This window comes from Neolamprologus brichardi, chromosome 5 (genome assembly GCF_056152115.1).
Source record: "Neolamprologus brichardi isolate AB-2024 chromosome 5, ASM5615211v1, whole genome shotgun sequence".
NCBI lineage: Eukaryota > Metazoa > Chordata > Actinopteri > Cichliformes > Cichlidae > Neolamprologus > Neolamprologus brichardi.
This window is the reverse complement of record NC_142108.1, coordinates 24138780-24154072: the sequence shown is the minus strand read 5'-3', so window position 1 is coordinate 24154072 and position 15293 is coordinate 24138780. Positions and strand designations below refer to the sequence as shown.

General features: G+C 39.3%; 1 protein-coding gene across 1 annotated transcript in view; it reads left to right on the top strand.

The window, feature by feature from the left end:
- stab1 (stabilin 1) overlaps positions 1-15293 on the top strand; it is a 170758-nt gene that overhangs the window by 26672 nt on the left and 128793 nt on the right. Inside the window, exons 15-26 of the mRNA XM_087840890.1 lie at positions 828-941; positions 1196-1249; positions 3160-3240; positions 3359-3517; positions 4601-4663; positions 9715-9807; positions 10162-10248; positions 10328-10439; positions 11877-12063; positions 13290-13383; positions 14171-14329; positions 14596-14691. Coding sequence (XP_087697016.1) covers positions 828-941; positions 1196-1249; positions 3160-3240; positions 3359-3517; positions 4601-4663; positions 9715-9807; positions 10162-10248; positions 10328-10439; positions 11877-12063; positions 13290-13383; positions 14171-14329; positions 14596-14691 — 1299 coding nt within the window. The remainder of the gene's footprint in view (positions 1-827; positions 942-1195; positions 1250-3159; positions 3241-3358; positions 3518-4600; positions 4664-9714; positions 9808-10161; positions 10249-10327; positions 10440-11876; positions 12064-13289; positions 13384-14170; positions 14330-14595; positions 14692-15293) is intronic.

Sequence of the window (15293 nt, the reverse complement as noted above, 5' to 3'; positions counted from 1 at the left end):
CAGCCTAATACCACCAGCTTCATTCTTTTTTAACTTCTACTCCAGCAGCTCTGGCTTAACTCATAGCATCACATTTGATGTAAATGTCAACTTCCCTCAAGCTTTCCTCATTTTGTGAAAGATATTTTTAATTTCATGAGGTGTCAGATGTCATTGTGCAAGTGAGTGACAGTTCTTTTATTACAGAGCCTGCAGAATCTGGTCTGGCATTCCTGCTGAAGTATGCATGACCTCGCTAAAAAGGATTCTGTGAAGTCCCCAGATTCTGATTTTTTTTATTGCACTTTGGCGATTCCTTAATTTAAAGGCGCATTTAAGTTAAAAAAAAATAAATAAAAAAAAAAGATAATTTCATCATTTGACATGTTGTCCGTGTGCTCCTTAAATGTGTGGATTAAATTATTTTCATATTTGTTATGTTTACACAGCTTCCCCACTTTAAGAAACGCAATTTTAAAATAACACATCAATTTTTTTATGTGTAGCATATCTAACACTGGCTATTGAGCAATGCACTACAATTTATATTATGTAATGTATTCTACACAGACTATAAACTGATGAGAATGCAGATCATTTAGTTAGACATTTTCAGCTTCAAACTTTTGGGATGTATGATGTACATACATATTCGATAACATGAGCATATTGAACCACTGTAATAAGGTTTTTGTTTCAAATCAGCCCACCTCTTAGTTTGAATCTCCAAGCATCTATTTTTGTATTTCCATAAAATGATGGTAAATGCCTGTAAAAACAACTTGGAAAAACAAAAGGAAATCTGTGCTTAATCCTCATTTGTTAATCAGATATGTGTTTTTCTGCAGAACTGTGGGGCGCCGCCACCGCTGCGAGGGCCAGGACCCCTCACTGTGTTCGTCCCCACCAACCAGGCTGTGGACCGAGCCCGAGATGGCAGCATCCTGTACATGCTGAATGATGTAACAAGGGAGTCACTTCTTATGACACTTTTCATCTCTTTATGATTAGTGCAGATAACACACGCTGAGTTTTTTTTAATTATCAACAAATCAAATAAGGAGACCAAACACTTTGTGACTCTGTCCCAAACTTAATTCTTACTGATAATATTCATCTTGAAGTAACCCAGATATGTTCAGTTTTGTTATTTTCTAAAGCACATTTGGTTCCTGCTATATTAGAGATTTTGTTTTTAATATATATTTTTTTCCAGGCCAAATATAAACTTCAGGAACTCCTCAGACACCATGTGTTCTCCCAGGCTGCGGTGAGCTCTCACCCCAACTCCCCAATCCTTCTGTCAGAGTCATTTATTTCACTTTCACTTGTTGCTTTTTCCTTTCTTTTTGCCTTTTACCCATTGGCGAACACAGATGAAAAAAGACTTAGCTCCACACTTTTATTCTTAGCTTTGCATTGCTCACGGTTCAAAATAGTCCTTATTTATCTTGTTCTGGGCCTTGGTGCCGCCAAGAAACATGAATTTTTTTATTGGCCACCAGGCAGTGACACTTTCAGGTCACATCAGTAAAAACATAAAGCTAATTTTGCAAATTACATTTATTATTAGAGTCAGAAAGGAGGATTATCCAGGATAATCTCACTGATTGAGCAACACTTAAATGTCTGTTAAATTAGTTGCACACATCATTAGTGACTACGTCCCTCCATTCATACTGTTTGTTTGTAACAAAGACTCATTTCCTTAAATATATGGAAGCATAGGCCCTGTTAGCTCTCCCCCAGCAGATTGTCGGAGCAGCTGAGAAAACAGGCAGCAATTTTTCACACCAGCTTGTTAATCAACCAAAGACTTAGACAGAGTTTTAATTAATTTGAAAGCCTGATTCTCAGCCTTGTACAACCTAACTGGAAAACTCAAAAACCTGTCTTATTTGATATCATCTATCATCCTGGGCCTTATTAGAGTTTCTGTCTGATTTCTTAGAGTGTTTATCTGACTCAGTTCTCAGCTCAGATAAAATAATTATTGGGGGTGATTTTATCATCTATGTAGATACTAAAAATGACAGCCTCAACATGGCATTTAATCTATTATTAGACTCAAATGGGTTCTTTCAAAACCCACCTACCACTTTCTACACACTCTAGATCTATCATTGAAGCCAGATAACACACACCAATTAGTTAAACTTTAAATTTCTCAAAGACATAAAGACTTTGATGACCTAAAATTTTCTGCTTTTAAATCCAGATAAAAGTGAGGTTATTGTATACAGTCCAACAAATTGTAGAAATGCGGTATCTAGCCAGATGCTTACTCTGGATGGCATTACCATTATCTGTGAGCTATCTTGGAGTTGTTTTTGACCAAGATATTTTCCTGAATGCAAACAAATATGTAGGACTACTTTCTTCCATTTGTGCAATATCTCCAAAATTAGAAACATCCTGTCTCAGAGTGACGCTGAAAAGCTAGCTTATGCCTTTATTGCTTCTAGGCTGGACTACTGTCATTTGTTATTATTGGGATGTCGTAAAAATTCCCAGAAAAACCTTCAGTTGATTCAAAATGCTGCAGCAAGAGTACTGACGGGGATTAGACACAGAGAGAGCATATTTCTCCTATATTGGCTTTTCTTCATTGGCTTCCTGTTAAATGCAGAATCAAATTCAAAATCCTGCTCCTCACATACAAGTTCTTGAATAATCAGGCTGCATCTTATCTTAATGACCTCGTAGTATTGTATCACCCCATTAGACCTCGTCACGCTCAGACTGCGGGCTTGTGATTCCCAGGGTATTTAAAAATAGAATAGGAGGCAGCTTTCAGGCCAGCTTCCAGTTTGGATTCGGGTAACAGATGGAAGAAGTGGCTTGGGTGAGGGAACTCTGAATAAGCAGTAGAAAATGGATGAGTGGATGTTCAATATGAGCGTCAACCACTGCAACAGAATAAGAATGAAAGGAAATAGAAAGGAAATAAAGAAAAGCCAGACATGTAACCTTTTAATTTTATCAGATGAGTTATTCAGATATTTTTTAATCACATTTCTGCTTCTAAAAGTGTAAACTCTTCACATTTATTGACCCATTCCTCAAGCACTGCAAGTTTAGCCACACTACTGATCAGGGCACTAAAAATATAAATGTCATTAGATATTCTTTGTTCACGGTTGAAAAATTAGATTGGTTATGATTTTTTTCTGTCTCTAGCTGACAGTTGATGATCTGAGCACACTCTCTCGGATTCAGACGATGGCAAATCAGATGGTCAAAATCGCTGCATCTGAGGACGTAAGTATAGTTCATTGGTACTTAACAATGCATGTCACAGTTTAATTTCCACCATATGTAGGACACACATTAGCAGATGACTTAAACACTAGCTGTCCTCTACTTCTCTGTCCTGCAGGGCGGGATCGTATTGGGTGAGAAGAGTATCCGTTTGATGAGCACCAACATTGTGGCATCCAATGGAATCATACATATGATTGACGGGCTGCTGTACCCGCCCTCCATCCTTCCCATCATGCCTCACCGCTGTGATGTTGTTGACAGCAAGATCACTGTGGTGAGAAAAGACACACACACACACACACAGAGTCGGAATCAGTTTAGTTCTGGGGGCGAGGGGTAATTAAAAAGAGAGATTCTAAAGTTGTTAGCACATGTGTTACAGCAACGCTTTCACTATCCATCAGCTTTTCTATATTGGTTCTTTCTTTCACACAGTGTAACTCCTAACCTTTTGCCTTGAGTCTGGTTGACAGTTTGCAGATTTAAATGAATGTCAGAACTGAAATAGTTGGGGTCACTACTGCTGCATGTCATTGTTTTTTAAACTGCGATGAAGGAGAAACAACAATTGTCCTGACTTTGAAGAGCATTTTTGCCTGTTTTTTGGAGATGAAGCCATAATTGAAAAGATTCTCTCAATGACATTTTTGTCTGTTTATAATACTTTACATTAAAATTTTAATGGCAGGTCATCTCCTGTAGAAATGGAAATATCATAGAGCTGGGCGATATGACCTCAAATCAAAGTCACAATTAACATTTGACCTTAATTTTGGTTAAAGAATAATTATGATTACACACTTGAATAAAGGAAGGCTCACACATATACAATGAGGGAAAAAGTTATTCGATCCTCTGCTGAATTTGTAAGTTTGATCAAGTTCAAAGAAATGAACAGTCTCAGTCTGGAGAGAGACAGTATATCAACCAAAAAGACATACAAAATACATAAAATAAAACCTATAAATAGATTTTTGTGTCACTTACTGGATTAAGTATTTGATCCCCAAACAAAACATGACTTAGTGCTTGGTGGAGAAACCTTTGCAGTAAGACGTTTATTGTAGTTAATCACCAGGTTTGCACACCTCTCAGGAGAGTTTTTTATTATGTTGATTACAGGTTCTAAATGTGGGCTTTTATTCATTTCCTATTAACTTCCCAGCTCTAATCATAGCCTTTCTTTCAGCAGGTTTGCCGTTTTCAGTAGAGCAGGATTAACTCTTTTAGTGCATGTTTATGTGTTTGAATCAATGGATTAAAAAAAACAACAGATAACAACAAAAAAAAAAATCCAATGATGGCACGTATTACCACCTCCCTCAAATATTAAAGTTTCATTTTTGTGTGTTTTCAGGGTCCCTGTGTTTACTGCAGTTACCTCTCTGCTACCCAGTGTCCAGAAGGCAGCACCGAGCTGGTAAAATGCATTCTGTTCTCTTCTACTTTATATATTGTTATTACTCTACATCAAAGATTAGGGGTCTGAAAAGTAAAGCTGATATCTATCTGCCTTAAACCTGCATTCTTCCTAGTCTCCTGCAGGGGGTGACTCCTCTTGTTAAAAGAATTAAGTCAGGTTGTATAAAGTCTAAGGTGGTGGTTCTCAGTCTTTTTGTGGTGTCTCACATCCTGTAGTCATTGGTTATTTAATCATCTACAGTGAAAAGTGTCATATTGACAACTCTTGTTCATCATATCTGGCTTGAGATGTCAAAAACAGTGGCTATGTCCATATTAATATACAGTCTTTAGTAAAATCAGCATTTATTAATAGACTCTCCCACATCTGCTGCTGAGAAGAGGTTTAAAATGACTTTCTTTCTCAGATACCACAAGTACACATCCTTCTCTAACATGCTCGTTGAAAATTTATATTCATACAAATGAGGTCAGCATTATTATCCCCCCTATGATTTTCTTTAAGTATGACTCAGGTGCTATTAAACAGAGCAAGGAATTTTTAACACAGCTTTTTCCAAACATCCTAGTTTTATTTTAGATGCTTACATTATTTTACTTCACACAAGGAAAAAAAATATTTCACAAAAACTACCAGGCTGAAAGTTATTACCCCCCTCCAATGCTCGTAGTCAGTTTTGTATCCGTTTTTGGTCTTTATGGTCTTCTGGCATAGAGCTTCAGTTATCCCCCACAGATTTCAGTGGATTCAAGTCAAGGCTTTAATGCCTGTCAATAACATTCACTGTGGTCATCTGGAGGTAAGCGACGATCCAGACCCAGTTTTGCTCATGACTGCTTGAGATTTTCTTTTAAAATTTTCACATATCCTTCTTTCTTCATGGTTTCTTCCACCTTGACAAGATTCCCAGTTCAAGACACTCTGAAGTGTCCCCCCAGCATAACACTCCCACCACTGTGTTTCACTGTGGGGATGGTGTTCTTTGTTTTGTATGCCTGTTCCTTCTTTCTCCAAACATAAGCAGCATCTCTGTGGCCAAAGAGTTCTAATTTTATCTCATCTGATCAAAGGATGCACTTTCAGCATGTATACTCTTTCTTTAGGTTGTCCTTAGCATACTTCAGGCTGGTTTGAAGGTGTCTTTCCTGCAGGAGTGGAGTTTTTCTTAGTTTGCAACTTCACAGTCCATTCCTGTGCAGGGTCCAAGTGATCATCTTTTTTGAGACTACACTTCCTGACTTGACTAAGTCATTAATTTGTGCCTTGGCAGTTGTTCTGAGTGTTGGGTTTATATTGTTGGATTGTCATTTATGCTTAGAAATGTATATATGCTTAGAGTTATATAATCAATTGCATATTGATGGGATGTCTGATCCTTAGCAGTCTGCTAAGACTCTGTGTGCCTTCCAGAGTGTTCTGGCATACACACACATCCTAAGGTCATGAGAGAGGTCGTACCTTCTCTAACTGATTTATGGTATAGGAGGACACCTACTCTGTATCTGTTTTAGTATAAGAGCCTTTGTTTAGGTGGACTGCTGGACTCCTGGCACCAGCAGGTCTGGGGAGTCTTCACAGGGTCACATTTTGACCCCACACACACGCTTACATACACACACACACACGTATACCTACACATACACACAGACGGGACTCTTTGTTCACATGCATGCCTATGTAAGACGTCATATGTTAATGAATCTATACATATTCATGTAACCGTGGCATTATTTTTGTGCCACTATTCTGAGCGCACGTAAAAAAAAATTGAGCACACGTAAAAAAAAATTGCAGGTGCAAGTGTTGCATTTTGAGGAGAAATTTATTTTAAGCAAAGAAAAGCTACATTTGAGTGAACAAAATTCATTGCTGCGTGCAAAAAATGCATTTCAGTGTTTGCTATTATCAATACACACCCACAATAGCAGCCCTTCTCGCTCAGTTTTTGCACTTGCACTTGCTCACAATGTGTTGCTTGCGCATTCATCTCTTTCTGTACATCGTTATATTTGTGCCACAAAACCAGCCAATCAAGGACTTGGATGCAAAAAAATCTGATTGGCTGTTTTGGTCTCCAATCAATTTGAAATGACGAAATGCAATATCCCAGAATCCATTTCATCCAAAACTCAAACGAGGCAGTGGCGGAGGAACACAGAGTGGCGGAGTTTGAAATTTTACTCTTTCTGGGGCACAAAATAAAAGATATTTTCATGCGAGAATGGTGCTGTGTAAACTTCAAATATCTGCTCGATTTATCAAGACATCACATATTTGCATAAGTGCTCTAACGTTTTCGGAGATGCCTGTTACCCACCAGCTGACCGGGTGGTCACTCGGGTTAAACATAATATATAAGGCTGAACTGACAAAAAATCACCGACTACACCACCAGGTATTATAGGAAAACCATAAAGCCTTTGAACTAAAACAAACGCAGTTGTGACAGTGATGTACACTGTCTTGTTGGTATATATGCATGATTTGTATCACCTCAATGTTTTCCTCTCACCACATATCCAAACTACGGGGCCTCGGGATCTCGCAAAAGTTTTAGCTGCACTCTTCGGAGGCCGCCAGCTCGAAGCTGACCCGTTAGCTTCGAAATGGTGGGTGTCAGATCTCCGAAAACGTCGGAGCACTTTTGCAAAAATGTGATGTCTTGTAAACCAAGCAGATATTTGACGTTGAACTACATTCACGCCTCAAAATATCTTAAAAGTTTATTTTGTGACCCAGAAAGAGTAATATTACAACTAAGTAGCTGCCGCCATTGTTGGAATTCAACTTTTGCGAGATCTCGCAAATGTTTTGCGAGATCCCGAGTTTGTTTTGCGAGATCGCGCAAATGTTTTGCGAGATCCCGAGTTTGTTTTGTGAGATCTCGCAAAACTTTTGCGAGATCCCGAGTTAGTTTTGCGAGATCTCGCATAAGTCTGTCTTAATTTTTTTTTCTCCCATGTCCCCTGCGGGGTTCCGTACCAAACCGATATCATGACCAGCAGCTTTTACAGCTGTGGCTCCAGCTAACATCAGCTGATACTAGAAAGTAATATTAAATAAATTATAACAACAGCTTATCAAGCTTGAACGTGCTGCTGTTGTTTAGCGCAACATCCGCTGGTTTCCTCTTTCTGCCACAAAGTGGGCAATAAACAAACAAGAGAGATGATCAGCTGATCATTGATCAGTTTCATGATTGAAGCAGAAACAGGAGAGAGAGGGGAGAGAATGAGAGAAGAACAGGCAGCTGTGCAGCAAAAACACAGAACAACTCCAGCTTTGTGTCTTTTTTTCATTCTAGCTGAAGTACGGGACTAATCGCGTTCCTTTTCCCCCTCAATACGGATGTATTGTAATTGGTCCAGCCCAGAGTTGATCATGACCAATTGGCTAATCCACCACCTTTCATTGTTTATACCATTACAAAAACAAACAAACAAACATAAAAGTGAAAAATCATCATCGGCCCACGGGGCAAATGCCTGGTATGCCCAATGGCCAGTCCAGCTATGCGGTCAGCTGGTGGGTAACAGGCATCTCCGAAAACGTTTAGAGCACTTGTGCAAATATGTGATGACTTGATAAATCAAGCAGATATTTGAAGTTTACACGGCACCATTCTTGCATGAAAATATCTTAAAAAATTATTTTGTAACCCAGAAAGAGTCCGCCACTCTGTGTGTGCCATCACCAGTGTGTGAATGTGTGCGTGAATGGGTGGATGACTGAATGTGTAAAGAGCTTTGGGGTCCTTATGGACTAGTAAAGCGCTATACAAATACAGGCCATTAACCAAATACAGGCCATTTCTGCGTTCCTCTGCCACTGCCTCGTTTGAGTTTTGGATGAAATGGATTCTGGGATATTGCATTTCGTCATTTCGAGCTGATTGGAGACCAAAACAGTCAATCAGATTTTTTTGCATCCAAGTCCTTGATTGGCTGGTTTTGTGGCACAAATATAACAGTGTACAGAAAGAGTTGAACGCGCACGGGCAGAAATGTTGAGAGCGCAAGCAACACATTGTGAGCAAGCGCAAATGCAAAAACTGAGTGAGAGGGGCTGCTCTTGTGTGTGTATATGGATAATAGCAAACACTAAAATACATGTTTTGCACGCAGCAATGAATTTTGTTCACTCAAATTTAGCTTTTCTTCGCTCAAAATGCAACACTTGCACCTGCAATTTTTGTTTTTTACGTGCGCTCAAATTCTTGCGTGCGCTCAGAATAGTGGCACAAAAATAACGCCATATGTAACCACAATAAAGAGCAGTGCTACGGGGGAGCTAACTGAGAGTGACTGGGGTTTGAGCGGAAGGAAGGAACGACGCTCGTTAGAGTTCTCTCCCTCGTGCACGAGCAACACAAAGAGCTCTGATGACTTGCATCTTGCTTTTCCCATTGTAGTAGAATTGTCTTCAGACACATCTCACCATTTCTTATTCACAGTCTTTGAAACTTTTTGCTTCCTACCTTTTTTCTCTACTTTGTGGCAGTCTTTGAATTTGTTGAAGATTTATTATTGCAGTTCTTGACACTTGGAAAACATTTTTGGCATGATGCTTTCTGGATGATAACCCTCAGTTTAAACTGGATTTTAAAAGCTTTGAGCATCACAAAGTTATAGCACAGCAGGAGCTTGTAAAAGAGCACTGGAGAAAACTTTGACAAAAACTTTAAAATTTCATATTGGGATTAATAATTTTATCCTCCACAATAATTACTTTGTCTGGTTGCTTTTCTGCCTCGCAGTTTGCAGAGCTTAATGATTCGCTCTTCTGCTTTTGTGTTCACCTGATTCTGCCTAAAAAATCAACCTGGTTTCAAGTGTTTGAAGTTCACAGAAACCATCAGTCGTGCCATGATTTGATGTTGAGAAACCCCTCTTTGCTTAGTTCTGATGCCATGCTTTCCACACGGACACAATTTCGAATGCTCTGGGAATCTTTCCCAGCATCACTTTGGTCATTTTGCCAGCCAGTGCAGGTTTTTTTTATGTGAAGTAGTGAACTGTAGCAAAAAATCTATGCTTCTGTCTATTCAGGGTAGTCATCTGAGTGACTGCGAGTACGTCACATCTCCTCTCAGGCCATCGCTCAGCAAAGGCTGCGCCAAATACTGCAACACCACCAAACAGGTGAGAGAGGAACTGGTGCTTTATTTTTAACTTGATGCAGCTGAGTTATTATAGGCAATCATTTTTACATTTGCTTTTGTTTTTATGTAATTTGTGATTTTTGTTTTGTCCGATCAGTTTAATTCTGCTTAGTTTCCTGTGTTTTATTAGTTTTTCATTTTAATAATGTGTGATATTTATCAGGATGTTCACAGTTGCTGAGCTGGATTGGAAGTGTTTTACTGACACACCTGATTGTCGTCTTTTGTCAATTCCAATTCCCCAGTGGTGGATTAGTCCTTATTGAAACATATATTTAAGACATTTGAAAACATTTATTGCTTTTGTTGTGTACTGTGTGTGTGTGTTTGACAGGTAGCAAAGTGTTGTAAAGGTTTCTATGGTCCGGACTGTAAGCCCTGCATCGGAGGATTTCAGCATCCATGCTACGACAAAGGAACTGTAAGGAGGAACATTCAGGCAGCCTCGTCCCTCGGCTGATGTGTTTTAATTTTTAATTTTTTGCTTTGATTGCACACAGTGCTCTGATGGTATCCATGGTAATGGCTCATGTAGCTGTCAGGCAGGCTGGACGGGTATTGCCTGCCACATCTGCTCAGATCCAAACAAACATGGTGTGAACTGTGACGAAGGTAACGCCTCCTCTTAGCTGACAGCTTTTCACTATGTTCAATGAAATGTCCATTTCCAATTTGATGTATTTACATACAGAAATTATGTTTTTTTAAATTTAGTTTTAGTTTTTTCTTTTAAGTTCAGTTTTGGTTCTATTGGTTTTCAGAGCGACTTTGCTTGTTTCATTTTGAGTTTATTGTTTATTTAATGTTTATTTTTTCTGTAGTTCTTGTAAGTTTCTATATTGATTCTGGGTTTTTACCCCTCAGCCGTAAAAGGCTTATGGGGCATTATTGTCACCCTGCCGGGTGGGTGGATAGCATGGACATGCACGTTTGGGAATGTGAGTTATTGTGAATGCTGTAAGTCGAGAACAAGGCAATGTAGGATTTTGAAATTTATACTGTAGGTCTGTCTACTAAAAATCTCAGATGTGTTCAAATTGCAGTGACCTCGAGTTCATGGGACCTTGAGGTCAGATTTTCTGAAAATCTTGTGATTCTCAAGAATGAGGCAATGAAGGATTGTAAAATTTATACCATAGGTGTGTCTAATAGAAGGCTGAGGGGTAGCACTGGCAGCAGCCATTATTTTTATTTCCTAAAATCAACATGAATTATGTATTATCCTGAGAATAAAATGGCCTTTGGTATTCTGATTCTTTTTATTGGTATTCAGAAAAGGTACTGCAATATCTTTCTTTTCTGAATACTAAGGGTCATTGAGTTGCAGACATGGCATCCTGTCTCAATAAATAAATTAAGCCTCCTGATGCTTGTTGAGTTGCTAAATTTGAAGAAAGTAACAAAAGAACGAAGTATGAGCTCTACACAAGAGTGACTGAGCTCCTCAGCCTGTATATACTGTAAGCCCACAGACACCCTATAATAATGGATTGGATTTATATAGCGCTTTTCAAGGCACCCATACCTTCCGGTTACAGATACGCTTCCCAACCCCCTAAGCCACGGTCGCCCCTATGAAGGAAGCTCATTTCCTCTACCTCTATCCTCAGTCCTATTCTTTTGGTGAGGTTAGGAATGTAGAACAACCAGTAAACTGGCCTTCATGCTGCCCTTTGTGCACCAATCCTGACATGAATGGCCTTCTTAGAATTTTATTGTCGATCCATCCAACAGTGGTTGAGGCCCTTTACCCAGAACCACATAAATCACACTAATTTATGGACCTGCTAGAAGAAATGAGGCCAAAAATATGATTAATCTTTGGAAATCATATTTACAAATGCTTCATTTTTACCCTTATATCAACATCCAGTGTCCTGTTTTCTGAGGCTTAACTGGATTAATATTATTATAATAACTATTTAGTGTGAAAAACCTCTGTATATGGAAATAAAGTATTGTACAAAGGGTAACGGAGGTGCATTTTGTTTAAATATTCAGACTAACTGACTGAAAATTATGACATAATGTGTATGTGCTTGTCTTTAGATTGCCGCTGTGTTCACGGAACGTGCGATAACCGACCAGGCAGCGCTGGTGTGTGTCGGAGAGGCTCTTGTTTGGAGGGATTCTCCGGGGACCTGTGTGACAAGACGGCCATGCCGTGCAACGCAGACGGACTGCTGCAGCATTGTCACATCCACGCATACTGTAATCAGACAGGACTGGCTATTACGTAAGAAAATGCTAATCATAAAACCATTACTATAACTTGATGCTGAGAGATCGTTTTGTGTTGAGTCACTTTTTAGGTGTTGTAAATTTTTAGACAGCAAAAACTTTCTTGTTCTTGCCATGGCTCCTAAGGTCTGTTTTTGGACATTTAATTAGCATTCTGGAGCCATCCCCACTCGCTTACTCCTCAATGTCTGAAACAAACTGCACAAAACTCTTTGTAATCAGCTTTATCCTCAGTTCTTCTTTGGACTACGTTTTCGGATTAAGGTACTTGTGATAATCAAGGATTAAAGACTTTGTACAATACCTGCAATTTTTAAGTTTCACTACTGGCCTGAAAAGGAGGATGCTCGATCAGATCTGGGGTTTTTTGTGAAGTAGGCCAAGTTTTCATCAGAAATGCTATTCTAGCTTGCTTGGCACTTGCGTTAGCATGACTGATCTTCTCGTGACAGATGGCATACTGTTGGCAGATGAAGCTATCAGACAGATAGACATTTGTGACAGTTTATTCATTGATACAGCTTTGTTGTGTTTGGCCCAGCATGAGAAAATTATCCTTTTTTTTACCCCAGATCTCTCCATCCATCCATCTATCCACCAGCCCACCCTGTTGAGTCCTTTCTTTCCACCTGCTCCCAGGACACCAAGTGTTCTTGTGCCAGCCAACAGACATAAACTCTTCCACATGTCCTGCATGTGGAGGAGTTATGGTTCTACTCTGAGCGCCCCCTGAATAACTTAGGGCCTCATCCTATCTCTAAGTGGAGGCTTATTTTCTCAAAAATGAATGAATAAAAAAATGAAGTTTGAACAACTGCACACCCTGGGTTTTGTGATTAGGAAACGTATAGCATTTCTTGTTGTTTTTTTATGTATATATATATGAAAGCTAAGTTTTACTTTGAGTTTTATAATAAAAAAAAAAAATCTAATGGGCGTTTAAGAAACTGCCCTGAAATTCATGTGGAAACGTTTAATCAAAAGCCATAATCAAGCCAAAATGTCTCTTCATCCACCATCTTATGATCAAATAACTGCCAAAGGTTTAAATGCTGGCGTGGCTAAAATGTTCTGGTTGTCCTGTACTGTTATTTAAATAGATTTTTAGTAATTCCTTCAGCGATGTTCTGTGAAGAAATAAACAACAGGGATTTGTCACCTCTGTTATTGCATCACCTGTTGAGTTTGTTTAACTGTGTGTGTGTGTGTGTCTTACATAAGGTGTGTATGTAAGGATGGATATGAGGGTGACGGTCACTCCTGTACTGCCATCAACCCCTGTCTGAAGAGTAACCGAGGAGACTGCGACACCAATGTAAGATTATTTCTTTGTGTGTGTGTGCTTGTGTGTCTTCAAAGCAGTGATAGGATTTAGGACAGAACCCCCCCGGAGTCTAGACGCTGATGGTGGTGAAGGAAGAAGCCTGAGGCTGAAACGGGGCCCTGACTGAGGTGTCTGTGGGGTGGGGATTGGGAGGAGGAGGGTTGAACGAATGAGACTCTGTAAGGGAGTACGATGGAGATTTAACACAAAAATGGAATCTGATTGTCTCAAAGAATGTGGGCAAGAAGATAATTGGACTAGAGTAATGATGTCAGTATTGAGATTGACAGTGTGGGAAATCTTTAGTGATGTAAAGAACAGAAAAGCAGCCGAACACCCAGGAAAGCAGACAGATGAGTGACTATAGATCTTTCAAACTGAGTTTCATTTCAATAAAGCACACAAACCGATTTACTAATGTTTGCAACATTTCAACTTACTGCTTGTATATCTAATGAAGAGGAAAGAAGGAAAAAGAAAAAAGCACGTCTTATATTTCTTGATTGATACTGAAATGAACTGACTGAGCCTGTGTTTAAAAAATAGCTATCAACTAACTAACAACAACTATGAAAGCTTTTTGGGGATTATGAGGCTCACATACTGTTTTGTCACATTTTTGTTTTGTAAATCTCGCTTTATGTGTTGTTGTTCTGCTATATTTATTTAATATGTGTGTGATTTTATTTAACTTTTCACCTTCAGTAATCATAAAGATAAGCTCTTTTATATTCAGTGCAGTGTTCTTGTCTTTGTGACACATCCTCTTTCTCTGCAGGCTGAATGTGTGTATGCGGGTCCAGGTAATGCTTCATGTGTGTGTGCTGCGGGCTGGACGGGTGATGGCAGAGTGTGTGTGGAGATCAACAACTGTCAGCTGGAGAGTCGAGGAGGCTGCAGCACCAACGCGGACTGTAACCACATCGGACCCGGACAGGTCGGTGCTTAAAATTTGTGATAGGATAAACTTTGAACTATGTTCATTGTGAATTTTCAGCTCCATATTTGGATTCTTGTACTCCTGTGTAGATGCTCAGTATAAATCCTGGGCCAAAACTAACCAGAGATCACTTGTATATATGCTGACCACATTATGTAAAAGTTGCAAATATGAGAATTCACCATTGTATATGCAAAAATAACTGGTTATTAACCAGCTGTCAGGTGGTTCTGTTTCTCATCTGACTGTTTCTCCATCTGCAGAGTGACTGTGTTTGTAAAACTGGATACATGGGCAATGGAAAGGTGTGTGTCCTCATCAACCCCTGCCTAAAAAAGAACGGAGGCTGCCATGAGCTGGTATTCACACACACACACACACGCACACACACACACACACACACACACACACACACATGAACACATATGCCAAGTAAGAATGACTAATAATAACGATAGATCATAATGTTGGTTTTGAATGAGATTGTAGTGTTATGTGATCAGCAGCACAAACACCATGTAGAGTGTAGCTCCAGTTCAGTGAGTCAGGAGGTGAAGCCTAGCAGACACTTACAGCTACAGTTGTCCACCTGTTAGTCAAAACCTCTAACTTTTAAGCCAAATATATAAGATGTATAGTTATTATTAATGGGGAAAATTAGTTATAGAGCCTGGTACCATTGTAACAGGCATTAAATAGTTTTAATGCTGTAAAGTTGGGTATTTTAACATAGGAGTCTGAGGGGACTGGCTTTGTTTTGGAGCCAGCCTCAAGCTTCAATTTAAGCCTTGGAGGTTAGCACTCAATAATGATAATTGTAGCTGCTCTCATTGATGGGTTACACTAACTCTGCATTCAGAAAAATGTATCAACAGTGTAAGTCCATTAAGGTTAAAGGTAAAGATTCAGTCCCATCAATTAGCGTTTGTATATCACTTCAGAGGAACTCTACTTGCAGGGC